The sequence below is a fragment of the Bicyclus anynana genome, chromosome Z, assembly GCF_947172395.1.
Source record: "Bicyclus anynana chromosome Z, ilBicAnyn1.1, whole genome shotgun sequence".
Lineage (NCBI taxonomy): Eukaryota > Metazoa > Arthropoda > Insecta > Lepidoptera > Nymphalidae > Bicyclus > Bicyclus anynana.
Genome location: NC_069110.1, coordinates 859,316 through 873,328, shown reverse-complemented (window position 1 = coordinate 873,328; position 14,013 = coordinate 859,316). Strand labels below are relative to the sequence as shown.

Here is a 14,013-nt window from a genome sequence, read left to right as displayed (position 1 = left end):
TGTCTGAGGTATGAATGCTTATAGTTTATATACAATGTACATACACTTAAGCCGTGATAGCCCAGTGGATATGACCTCTGCCTCTAATTCCGGAGGGTGTGGGTTCGAATCCGGTCCCGGCCATGCACCTCCAACTTTTCAGTTGTGTGCATTTTAAGAAATTAAATATCACGTGTCTCAAACGGTGAAGGAAAACATCGTGAGGAAACCTGCATACCAGAGAATTTTCTTCGAGAAGTCTCCCAATCGACATTGGGCCAGCGTGGTAGACTAAGGCCTAATCTCTCTCATTCTGAGAGGAGACTCGAACTAAGCAGTGAGCCGAATATGGGTTGATAACGACGATACAATGTACAATGACATTTTATCCTCTCTCGTATCATAGAACTTGAATGTATCTAAACAGATCTTGTTAGGTAAGCTGTATTGTAATTTAATCTATTGAGAAGACTATTAGATCTTAGAACTATATCTATACTAATATTATAAAGAGGTAAAGTTTGTAAGTTTGTAAGTTTGTCACATTTTTTAAATGGGGTAATCTTCGGAACTACTGGTCCGATTTTAAAAATTCTTTCACCAGTAGAATGCTACATTATCGGGGAGTGCTATAGGCTATATTTTATATTGGTATCATATATATTAGCCGAGTTATCACAGTTTTTGTCATACAGGTCGGACTGAAAATCCTCTTAAACAGACTTATTCGCATGCGCTGCCTTAACTATTGTGTAAAATTGAAATTAATGTATGGAGACTTTATGTATCTTTAAAAGTTCTACAAAAAAGTCCGCGACACCATATATCTATCTTCTATATATTAGCAGATATAGTACCTTTTGTGTTTTAAAAATTATTAATTTTATATACTTAGGTTTACGTCATTATTTATACAACTAAACTTTAATCCTTATTAAAATAAATTATATAATAATCACAAGGATATTATGGAGATAAGATTTGCCCTTTACAGTATGTTAATTAATTAAATATTTTCGGAGATAATACAAAATTTCTAAAAGACGCAGAAATTCCGCTATATGACGCCCGGCGCTTTCATTTACGTAGTTCCCGTTCCCGTGTGAATATGGGGATTAAACATAGCCTATGACACTCGCAAATAACGTAGCTTTCTATTGGTAAAACAATTTTCCAAATCGGTCCGGTAGGTCCAGAGATTACCTTCTACAACCACACGAACTTTACCTCTTTATATTATTAGCATAGAAGTCTATTTCTCTTGGTCATACCACCACTCTCGAAGGACTGGACCGATTTTGCTAAGGGTAGGAGTAAGATAGAGAAGTTACAGGGTAGGGTAGGGTACGGGTAGGGAAGCGTAGGGGTAGTGTAGGGGTAGGGTAGGTTTAGGGCCGGGTTTAGGGTAGTGGTAGGGTAGGGGTAGAGGTAGGGTAGTGGTAGGGTAGAGGTACGGGTAGGATAGGGAAGTGGTAGGGTAGGGGTAGGATAGGTGTGAGATAGGGGTACGGGTGGGATAGGGGTAGGAAAGGGATAGGGTACGGGAAGGGTAGGGGTAGGATGGGGGTAGGGGTAGGATGGGGGTAGGGTGTAGGTAAGGTAGGGGTAGGGTGGGGGTAGGGGTAGGGTAGGGGTAGGGGTAGGGTAGGGTAGGGTAGGGGTAGGGTAGATGTAGGGGTTGGGCAGGGTAGGGTTGGGGTAATGGTAGGGTAGGGGTAGTAGTAAAGTTGACATCGAAATTTACGCGGACGAAGTCGCGGGCGTCCGCTAGTAATATATAATTATAGATAGAATAATTATAGACTATTAGATCTTAGAACATTGTTGTCGTATTGTTCCCAATGTAATTGCGTACTCGAAAGTTTCAAAATCGGTAATCTCTTATTCCATACATTCTAGTAATGCCACGTTATTAGTAATATTGCACTGGTACATCACTAGTTGACAATGGAATTATATTAGAGGCAGTGAATTCTCCTGTCTGCAAGTCTCTAGTTTTGGCCGTATTCTAGTTAGTAGTAAATATAAAATAGTGAACAAAGATTATGACGTAGGTTAAAACTACCCCGACAGTTTGTAAAGTTAACTTTACAAAATTACTTAATATATGAAAGTAATTTTGTAAAGTTCTAAACTGTCGGGGTAGTTTTAACCTACGTCATAATCTTTGTTCACTATGCGGGCTCAGGTTCATTATCCCACTTCTGATACCTCTATTTATAGCTTGGCAACTTCTTTCGTTACACTTCCGATGGTCCACGCGGGCCGGGGGGCTAGCGATGAATGAAAATTTAATGTAAGATGGAGCTGTAATCAGGCCTTAATTGTAACTCCTCAAGAATACACGTGATTTCTTTGCAGCTCCGGAGATCAAGTGGACTGAACCGGTGGAGATAACGGAGGGCGAACACCTGGTGCAGTTGTCGGCGGAAAGCCGCACGATCAAAGTTCGCGTCAACAAACATCCCTACGCGACGCTCGTACAGCTGATGGACGTTGAGCGGGTGAGACATATCCTGATACTCGTCATTTGTTACATTATTATATATTCGAATGTAAGTCTGTCTGTCTATTACCTTTTCACGGCTAAACGGCTGAATCGTGAATGAATTTTGGTATTATGATAAACGGGAATAAAAAAAGGGGTTGAAAGTTTGTATTGTATTCATTTTAGAGTTATAGTTTTAAAAAGAGCAATGGCTAATTTACATGCTAAAAATCCAATGTCTATAGGTGGAAATATTCTTTTCGATTAAGTTAAAAATCCTAAAAATGTTTGTCACAGATTGTTTTTAAAAACTTCCCGTGAAAACTAGGGGATATAATGAACTATTGACCTTCACAAATAACGAGGCTCTAGTAGGAAAATAATTTTATATATAAAATCAGTCCCACTACAATACCACAAACTATATAAGGTATATACAGTATAGGTTACGTATTAAAGTAAACTCAAGATTTTGTGACGATATTTACTTTACAGCAGGACATATCTGCCAGCGATATTAGGCGACGGCTACTAAAACCGTCGGCTAGTGAAATTGCGCCGCCTCAGCATGTGAGTTCATAGGGTTATGTTTTATTACTTTGTTATTTGCAGATAAAGTTTGAATGTGCACACTTAAAAATATTTTCTTGTAATGAAAATTTATCGCCTCCGAAATATTATTACGAGCAATTTTGTAAGTACAAAAAATAGACCAAAGTATAATTTGAGAACCACCAGGGATTAGTATTTTAGTTAAGTATATCTATCATTTGCGTTTTATCCATTAATTACGGGACAGCCTGTTTTATATTCAATATTAACCAATATTTTGTGACAATCATGGTTTATTTTACAGCAAAACCAATCTGCCACTGATATTAGGCAACAGCCGCTAGTATCGTCGCCTAATGAATTAGCGTCACCTGAAGAAGATGTAAGTTCATAGTGCTGTGTTTTATAATTATTGATCTACAAGTACCACGATTACATTCAATATATATCACGTTTTATTACACGTTCTTGCCTTTTCACACTGGAAAAGTTAATGTTACATGTTTTAGAGGCTGCTGGGAAGTATTTCCTATAACACGGGGTTCTATTCTTTATTGAAAATTAATTAAAAATGTTCAACAGACATGTTTTCTAAAATTAATATTAACGGGGTAAATAATATTTTTTTTTGCAAATAGATCTTAAAATGTGTCCCTTAAACGCAAATATTTTTAGTTAAAAAATTAAAAAATATAAGTGGACTCGTCAACACCTTGAAGGGATGGGAAATACTCCCGAGCAACCTGTATAATTATATGTAATTCAATATTGTATGACGATCGTTTTATTTTTACAGCAAAACCAATCTACCAGCGACATTAGGCAACAGCCGCTACTACCGTCGCCTAATGAATTAGCGTCGCCTCAAGCAGATGTAAGTTCATAATGCTATGTTTTATAATTATTGATCTACGAGTACCACGATTACATTCGTACTCTGTACCGACTCTTAAATCTATGCATTCAATACACATTACGTATTAAAGACATTCTTGCCTTATCACACTGTCAAGATAAATGCAACAAAGGCAATAACAACTAAGATCGTCGCCTTAGCGTTTCCTCAAGAAGTTACATACATATTATTACTGTGTGTATTGAATGCATAGATTTAAGAGTCGGTGACTCTTAAATCTATGCATGCAATACACGTCACGTATTGAAGACGTTCTTCATCATGAATCATAAACGCTTTGGCCTAGTGAATATTTCATATTATTATATAAATATAATAATTAAATATTTTGTATCGATCTTTGTTTATTTTTACAGCAGAACGAACCTGCGAGCGATGTAACACCGTCACCTAATGAAATTGCGTCGCCTCTCGAAGGTGTAAGTTCATTTAATGTGTAAACTCTCCTAAAACGTCACCTGACAGATGTCCTGACAGAAAACTGACTGAAGTTTGACAGATGTCAAATATCACTCAATATCATGAGGACTAACCACGACACTCATTAACTTTTTATAATATCTATTAGTAAAGATAAATAAAATCAGCCGGTTTTGTATCCAGTATTAAGTTTTCTAATGTTATTATTATTTATTATTTACAGAATCAAACTGCCGTGGGGGTTGAAGGTAAGCATATTATTACGTAATATATATATTATTTTCGTTATCTGTGTCTGTCAATGGTACTGTCGTACTTTAACGGGTAAACCGATTTCGATGCAGTTTTTTTACATGTAAGTATACTACATCGGAACAGTACAAGTGGCTTGACACAGAAGTATCGAACTATTTGAAATATGAATTTTAAAATTGAATAGCAAGAGGTACCCTAAATAAAATACTTTTTCAAGATTTCATTTTACTACTTTGTTCACATTTTTAATGAATGTACTCATGCTAATTTACAGCTTTCTTGTAGTAATAGTCTCTGCGCTAAACCGCGGGCTGACGTCCGTCTGATATACAGACGGACATGGCGAAACTATAAGGGTTTCTTGTGAACCACAGAACCTTAAAAAAGTGTAGAAATGCAGTGGACGTTCGCGTACATCTTTGGATCTACTAGGCTAATTTTCATGAGATTTTCATTTACCTTTAGATTAAAATTGACACAACGTTCATCAATTGGGTATACACTTATGTTTGATTTGTTCTGAGTTACAAGGAATTGTGTTTTTGGTATTATGTTATTTTAACGTGTTACTTTGTAGTGTACTGGCACACGCTAATGACTTACTCATTTAATTACGGTAGTTTGTCGTATACCATGGATAAGTATCATTTATTTTGGCATTACTCGTATGCGTTCCCACTTGTGTGCTCGACTTATATTTATATCTACCACAATATGGGTAGTCCACCAAAAGGCCACAGAGCCAACAGAGTAATTTTATTAATTGTGTTTTCTTTTTGAGAAGCGGAATCTTAAAACAGTATCCTAAATAATGAAGTAATATTATTTTCACAGACTCGAACGATGTGGAGGGCTCGATGGTAGGAAATTACCATGATAACTCGTTTGATGACGAAGACGAAGAGCCAGGTAATTTATATATATATTTTTTTCAAGTCTTCTGGCCATTACAAATAGCTTTTTTTCTTCTACCTTTTTGTTGTGCCTTATGACGTCTGAAAACGCAAGAATCTAGAGTAAATCTTGGCTAGGCTTTCGGGAACTTGGGAAGTAAGTTGGTGAATGCGTTACAAAATAAGGTGACGGAGATGATAAGGTTCACAACACTATTTCGTACTGTCTTTATAGAGTTAATTTATTGGTGAAAGCGAAATGTAATATACAGCAATTGTAGTATGGTTTAATCTAATGAGGCTTTGATAATTTGAATTGGCGATGTGACATCGTTTAATGTAGTTAAAGTCACGATTTCATAATAGTAAACATAAGAAGTTAGGTACATTAGATTACATAACATGCAATGCAACACTTTGCATCCGCCTATTTATCGAGACAACACCGGCTTGCAGATCTTTCCAAATTGCCCTCTTCCGATTGACGTCTCTATTGAGACTTGACACTAATAATGTGGGGTCCACTGTTTGTCGGCATTTTGTTCCGTGACAAAGGGTTCGCAAACTGTACTGAGCGCAGATGTGAAGTAGTGAGTGACCCAATAATTCACTACGTGAATTCTTATAAGAATATTGAGTGGTTTTTGTTGAAACTATCATTTCCTTTCAGCTGCGTCGAGCAGCAATCAACCGTGGTGGAACATCGAGCAAGTCAGCTGCACTGTCGACAACATCGGCGTGACTTTCGGCACTTCCGGCCACGTGCTGCCATTGTTGGCAGTGTATCTGCAGAAAACGGCGTTATTGGTGGAATCTAACTCTGAAGTAAGATAAATTTAATTATATTTTATTTTGTGCTTTTTATAATAATATTTGCGATCTCGCAACAATATCGCTTTTCTCTCTATTGCGTTTGTCCCTAGCAGAGACCAACTTGCGTGCTCAGAGATGAAGTGAAACAGAAATGAAATGTCCCTATGGACTGTGGCCAACCTCTCAAAGCACATCCTACATCGCACTAAATGTACTAAACCCACTATTCTTCGTACTGTATTGAAACTAAAGACAATATTATATATTTTTTAAACAGAATGTCGTCACAACAGTAACCGTAGGCAACGTTCAACTGGACAATCCTCAGTATGCGACAGAACAGTACGACTTTGCCGTGGTGGCCACGACCCAAGTGATCATAGAACAGCCGGAGAGGTGGTCGCCTCTCTGGGGAATGTGGAACGTAGACTTGCCGACGAACACTGAAGACGCGAGAATATTTCTGCGAACGTGCCTCGAGAAGTGGACAGTGTTCTGTCGCAGTTATACAGGTACTGAGATGAATAACTTCCGCGAAGATTCTCTATGCTAAGAGTACAAGTTCATCGGCCGCGTCCAACCCTGTGATGTAACCCAAAATATTGACTTTTGACATTTCTAAGAGATTGTTAAAAACAATCCGGAATCGGAGAGTTCTTTTTAAGTCCTGGTAGTTATCTTCAACATTTGATACTGATCGTTACAACGTCAAACCTATGCGTTTATAATACTATTAATATCATCAAACTCTTGTCTTTATTGCACTTATCCACACTTTCATCAACATATCATTTGCTAATTTCTCACACTAATCTGTTCTTCTTTGGGTTTCCTTTCCTCTTGTGTATTTTTATATTGTTTGTATATCGTCACGATTATCTTTTACACAGATGTGTCGGAGATAGAAATTCGAGTGGGGCCACTAGCCCTGTATATAGAGGACGCGTACGTAGATGCCCTTGCTGGGCTGTACCACTTGATCGTCAGCCACAGTAACGCGAACTGGGATTCGACGGCAATCGCTGAGTTCCTCACTTTGCAACGACCAATCAGATTTGGAAGACTGTACATTCACCCGTTAAATTGGACTTTGACTGTCCACACTGCGGTAAGAATGTAGATTCAATAAGATATCAAGTTGAGTGTTTGTTTTTGAAGTAAAACTTCTTTACGCACGCTGGAGAGCGAGCTGGTGATCGTGTTACAAAAAATGTAATCGAAAAGCGCCTTATGTAATAACACTGCTAAACTACGACACAACACCAGTAAGCCAAGCCCCAGTTCAATCTTTTGACGGCTAGGAGCTTGTGAAGTAAAGCAAGTCTGACACGAGAGATGCTACTAACCGCTATTATTTTAGAAGTTTCTCATTTATTATGTATTATTTTATTTTTGAAAGAAGTTTTACTTCATTCGTGTGGTTCACTCGTTTTTATACCCGACTACGGCGAAGCCAAAAGGAAGGGTAATGATTTTGGCTGTCTATGGCTGGCTTGGGGAATTTTGCAAATTGAATTAAGCAACCTATTATTTTTTTTTCGGTTTTTAGGTACGAATATACATAGCACTAGACGAGAGTCCGCTTCGCCTCAGCGCGTTCCAGCTGCAGAACGTGATGACTACCCGGGCGCAGCTTACCCACGCGCTGACTGTGCACTATCTGTCTGCGGCTATACTCGGTGCAGGTTAGTTGTACAACCCCATCAAGAAAAGTGATAATTATATGACGTCATGTCCGAATAATCCGATTGGTGTGTTTCGCAGGTATATATGCCTCGATATATGTGTGTGATTTAGCAGAAATACTCTTATCGTGTCTTATTGTTTAGTTTTGATTTAATCGTTTTTCATACAGGTTGGGTAGTAGGTGGCTTGGAGCTACTGGGTGCCCCAGGTGCATTAGCAGCGCGAGTAGGAAATGCGGAGGGAGGAATCCGAGGAGTGGCTTCGGCGGCAGCTGGTGCCATGCTCAGATCGCTAAGTGCCGCCGCTGGGTCGCTCGCAAGGAACCTGGACTTGCTAGCTGGCGACGATGATCATGCTAGAAGGGCCGCACAAGCGAGGTAAATACGCCTTATTATATATATTAAAAAATCTGGCTCGAAGGACCAAAAACTTTATGGTTACTTAAGTTACTTACTTCAGTAACTCCTAGATAAAACTGTAATAGATCTGGGGTATAATTACATTTGGAGCAAAAAGTTTCAAGGAATGTCTCATTCACGTGTCTCGTCAAGTATCAGTGTTCCACTTATCACTTTCACTTTCCGGGAATGCAACCGCCACAGTTGCTAAGTTTACACACTAATAATACAATAATAACAAAAGCGTTCTCAATTACTAAATAATGTAGGAATACATGATACAATATAGCCTATGACATTCACAAATAACGTGGCGTTCTATTGGTAATAGATTTTCTAAAATAGATTCAGTAGATCCACAGATTACCCCCAAAAAACTCACAAACTTTATAGCTTGGCAAGAAAAAGTAGAAATTAATAGAAGCGCCACTATCTCCAACATGGCAACACGAATAGTGACAACGTAAACGTAACCTGAACAACATAATCTTCAAAGCCGACAGAATAATCATGAAAACACTTATTAAAAGCTTCCAAAAACATGTAAATACTGTAAAATACTTCAGAGCTCAACATTTATAGTACTCTAAAATAAATACATACCTGTCATCTCAACCGTTCTTTGGTAAACATTGTCCAGATCCGACAACAACGTTTTATCAAGAAATACGAGTATGAGTCAACTACCCTATTAGCAGTGCTATACTAGGTTAGACATTGTTTAATGAAGATTTCTACTAACGTTATTTGATTTAATACAGGAGGCGACCACCCCCGAGTTTGATGGAAGGAGTCGTGACAGGATGTAGAAATTTTGCTGTCTGCCTTCTTGGTAATTTATATTTTATACTAGCGAATCCGATCAAGCTTCGCTTCGACTCATGTGCACTTCCCTATCCCCACTCTACACTAATCTACCCCTACCCTACCAAACCCTACCCTACCCCTTGTCATGTAAACATGCGACAATATTATAATAGATGGAGCGAAATAGGGCTTTACATCGACTTTCATGCGGACAAAGTCGCTGGCGTCCGCTAGTGTATGTATTTTACGTATATGCGTATAGTATATACGTAAAATGATGATGGTTGATCAAGTTTTGACGTTGGATTTTTGGAATGCACAGGCGCGGTTGGTGGATTAGCCCACCACCCAGTCGTGGGCGTGGCCGTGGGCGAGAGCAGTAGTGGCGCGACTGGACTACGCAGAGGCCTGCTGGGCGCCATCACTAAGCCGCTCAGCGCCACAGCCGACCTGGTCGCTTACGCCGGACACGGTTTACTGCAGCAGACTGGCTGGGATCTCGTGCCGAAGGTAGTTGCCATTTGGTTTGTGAGGTTTGTGAGGTGATAGACTGGCGGATATGACCTCTGCCTCTTTTTCCGGAGGATGTGGGCTCGAATCCAGTCCATGGCATGCACCTCCGAGTTTTCAGTTGTGTGCATTTTAAGAAATTAAATATCACGTGTCTCAAATGGTTAGGGAAAACATCGTGACGAAACCTGCATACCAGAGAATTTTCTTAATTCTCTGTGTGTGTGAAGTCTGCCAATCCTCATTATGAGAGGAGATCATCATGCGTAATTAGATAAAATAAAATAAACCGTAGAGGTAGGCAGAGACCACATCCTTGCTACGATCTTTGCAAATTCATCTATGCTCTCTTTTGATGGACTAAGCAGATGGCTCCCCTAATGTTAAGGGGAAATCACTTATAAACATACCAACATAACATGTAAGGAGCATGTGCTAGGTGTAGGTGTTCCCTTTATTATTACAGTTCATACTGTCAGAGATCAAAGAAGGAGAAATATTTAGCTGCTCTTATTTTTTTATGTTCTGCTATATTAGGCAAGATTTATCTATACTATCTATACTAATATTATAAAGAGGTAAAGTTTGTAAGTTTGTCACATTTTTTAAATGGGGTAATCTTCGGAACTACTGGTCCGATTTAAAAAATTTTTTCACCAGTAGAATGCTACATTATCGGGGAGTGCTATAGGCTATTATATTGGTATCATATATATTAGCCGAGTTATCACAGTTTTTGTCATACAGGTCGGACTGAAAATCCTCTTAAACAGACTTATTCGAATGCGCTGCCTTAACTATTGTGTAAAATTGAAATTAATGTATGGAGACTATATGTATCTTCTATATATTAGCAGATATAGTACCTTTTGTGTTATAAAAATTATTAATTTTATATACTTAGGTTTGCGTCATTATTTATACAACTAAACTTTAATCCTTATTAAAATAAATTATTTAATAATCACAAGGATATTATAGAGATAAGATTTGCCCTTTACAGTATGTTAATTACTTAAATAGTTTCGGAGATAATACAAAATTTCTAAAAGACGCAGAAATTCCGCTATATGACGCCCGGCGCTTTCATTTACGTAGTTCCCGTTCCCGTATGAATATGGGGATCAAACATAGCCTATGACACTCGCAAATAACGTAGCTTTCTATTGGTGAAACAATTTTCCAAATCGGTCCAGTAGATCCAGAGATTACCTCCTACAACCACACGAACTTTACCTCTTTATATTATTAGCATAGAAGTCTCTTTCTCTTGGTCATACTACCACTCTCGAAGGACTGGACCGATTTTGCTAAGGGTAGGGGTAAGATAGAAAAGTTACAGGGTAGGGTAGGGTACGGGTAGGGTAGGGTAGGTTTAGGGCCGGGTTTAGGGTAGTGGTAGGGTAGGGGTAGAGGTAGGGTAGTGGTAGGGTAGAGGTACGGGTAGGATAGGGAAGTGGTAGGGTAGGGGTAGGATAGGCGTGAGATAGGGGCACGGGTGGGATAGGGGTAGGAAAGGTATAGGGTACGGGGAGGGTAGGGGTAGGATGGGGGTAGGGGTAAGATAAGGGTAGGATGTAGGTAAGGTAGGGGTAGGGTAGGGGTAGGTTTGGGGTAGGGTAGGGGTAGGGTGGGGTAGGGGTAGGGTAGGGGTAGGGTGGGGGTAGGGGTAGGGTAGGGTAGGGTAAATGTAGGGGTTGGGTAGGGTAGGGTTGGGGTAGTGGTAGGGTAGGGGTAGGGTAGGGGTAGTAGTAAAGTTGACATCGAAATTTACGCGGACGAATTCGCGGGCGACCGCTAGTGGGGAAATAAAGGGCCCATGAGGTAACAACTTTTTTTAAATTGGCACGCGCAAGTCAGCGAGTCAGTCTGCATGTTGCTTAACATCAGTAGGTCGATGATGCGCACCAGGAGTTCAGGAAATATCTTGAGTCGAGAGAAAGACAAATGTAGACCAATAGCACTACAATTGACAATATCGCTCTTTTTCGTCGCGGTGGGACGAAAGAGAGAGCGATACTATGAAAGTAATGGCTTGAAGAAAATAGTAGTATGCGCGGTGGTATTTACAAAACGGAGGTCCTGGATTCGATCCCCGGCTGGGCCGATTGAAGTTATCTTAATCGGTCCAGGTCTAGCTGGTAGGCATTCGGCCGTGGTTAGTTACCACCCTACCGACAAAGACGTATCGCCAAGCGATGTCGTGTAGAAACCGAAAGGGCTGTAGATTTTCATCCTCCTCTTAACAAGTTAGCCCGCTTCATCTTAGACTGCATCATCACTTACCATCAGGTGAGATTGTAGTCGAGGGCTATCTTGTACAGAATAAAAAAAGACGCCTTAAATGTTGTTTATTATCCATGCACAGCCTCGTCTGAGCGCTGTTCTTACACCTCGGAGCGTCCCGAACAGCTGGCGCCGCGACTGTGTGCATTGGTGTTTCCGCCTCGCGGAGCTGACTGCCATTGCCGGCTTCAGCGTGCAGCGCAACAACGCGGAGATCTACTTGATAATCACGCACAGGGTACGTTCAGTTGGTTACGGATTCTTTGTATTACGTTTTTGATTGGACTGCAACGTCACCGGAGATGTTCCGGTGATGACCTCCAAAGTTATGATTACGCTGGCAGCTATTATTATTGCCTCTTTCATCATCATGTCCGCGTGCCATATTTGGTACAAAATTTGAAAATATAAGGCACCAAAGGAAATGGTCTATTTCAGGTTCACTCTTGCACCCTGTATAATTAAAACTTAAAAATACAAGGATTTTATTAAAATCCAAGGAAGTGAATAACTAACTAAATAAAAAGAAATAAATAAAATTAAAACCCAAGTTTTTGTAAATATTGGATAGAAGCAGGCGTTACTTTGCGAACTTCCGCAAAGTAACGCCAGTAATCATGATTATATAATGATTTATTTGCAACTTTGCAATTGCACGTTGTAGAGTCAACATCTCCTGAGGATGCTCCGGTTTCGGGGTGAAACGTACGTAGAGAGTATTTTGTCGGACCTGGGTGACGTTGTCGCATGGGTTCGTCGACTTTTCGTCGACTTTTCGAGCAAAATAAATAAATCATTATATAACCAAGTTTTTGTGTTATATCAAGATGGCGCCCTTAGAGCAGCTATGGCATGACAATTGACTGCAAACATCAAAACGACTACTGCGTTGAAAACGTCATCAATCTGCCATTATTATCCATATTAGTGTCACATTTCTTGGGCGAGAATCAATATTATTTCGAAAGAATTAAAATCAATCCGTAGATTTGTATAATCGAAAATAGTTTTATTTCCGCCAGGGTACAATGACTGAAACTGGGCTCCATACAATTTTGGACCATCACCTTTAATCTATAACACCTCCTGATAAGTCATAGTCTGTCGACTGATCGCATGAGAACAAAAAAAAATCCAAGGCCAGACTGAGGCGTCCACATAGCAACGTGTTCACATCGACGAGCCGGTGCAGCATCCGCACGCGGCGGAGGCGATCAGATGTCATTGCTACATCGCCTCAAGTAATTGCTTTATGAGATCCGATCGCCACTAACGCGTGCGGACGCTGCGCGGCCACGGCTATTCGCGGAGGATCCTCGATACTTTGCCACTTGCTATACAAAACAAACAATACATAATTTAAAACAAATAAGTTAAGAAATGGCATGCGTTTTCTACCTTTCTTTCTAATTTTTTATTTGTTGGTAAACAGTATAAACCAAGTAAGGCTGTGGTATATATAGGTGGTATAGGTGTGGGTATTTGTGCATCAATGCAATCGCCACATTGGCGCTCGGGTGGTATTTTTGTCAACCCTTGCGTGCGGGAAGGGTCAGCACATTATTGTTCTGTATTTACGGAAACAATCCCTATTATTCCTATCACGTATATAGTCTTGATTGATTGATGAATAAACGTTTTAATAAAAGTTCTAATCTTATCTTATTTTTTTAGTTTTTGGTGATTATCGACCCCCAATCTCAAAACATTGAAGAAATGATCGATTGCAAGGCCTGCACACTCAAGCCCTTCCAAGGACCAACCGTTGAGGTACTGTAACCGATTACTATTAGCACTTCTTTATACTACAAAATAGATTACTCGAAATTTTTCTTACGCCATTATATTTCAACCATTGAATTCAATAATGTAGGTGATAAACAAAAATGTACATGTACATAAATGTAATGTGTTTTAATTTTTCATTACCAATTTTTATATTACTATTGGACACCCGTATGAATACGATGATAAGTTAATATAGCCCATGTTAATGTTACTTTCTCACTT

General features: G+C 39.5%; 1 protein-coding gene across 3 annotated transcripts in view; it reads left to right on the top strand.

Moving 5' to 3' along the window:
* The window catches only part of LOC112050442 (intermembrane lipid transfer protein VPS13B), a 108,295-nt gene that overhangs the window by 88,344 nt on the left and 5,938 nt on the right, over nt 1-14,013 (top strand). For all 3 annotated transcript variants that reach the window (XM_052890491.1, XM_052890489.1, XM_052890488.1), the window contains exons 71-86: nt 2,341-2,483; nt 2,963-3,037; nt 3,324-3,401; nt 3,816-3,893; nt 4,292-4,354; nt 4,579-4,603; nt 5,445-5,519; nt 6,174-6,328; nt 6,594-6,828; nt 7,207-7,424; nt 7,866-8,001; nt 8,172-8,379; nt 9,162-9,232; nt 9,530-9,717; nt 12,086-12,241; nt 13,678-13,773. In XM_052890491.1, the coding sequence (XP_052746451.1) occupies nt 2,341-2,483; nt 2,963-3,037; nt 3,324-3,401; nt 3,816-3,893; nt 4,292-4,354; nt 4,579-4,603; nt 5,445-5,519; nt 6,174-6,328; nt 6,594-6,828; nt 7,207-7,424; nt 7,866-8,001; nt 8,172-8,379; nt 9,162-9,232; nt 9,530-9,717; nt 12,086-12,241; nt 13,678-13,773 (2,000 nt within the window). The remainder of the gene's footprint in view (nt 1-2,340; nt 2,484-2,962; nt 3,038-3,323; nt 3,402-3,815; nt 3,894-4,291; nt 4,355-4,578; nt 4,604-5,444; nt 5,520-6,173; nt 6,329-6,593; nt 6,829-7,206; nt 7,425-7,865; nt 8,002-8,171; nt 8,380-9,161; nt 9,233-9,529; nt 9,718-12,085; nt 12,242-13,677; nt 13,774-14,013) is intronic.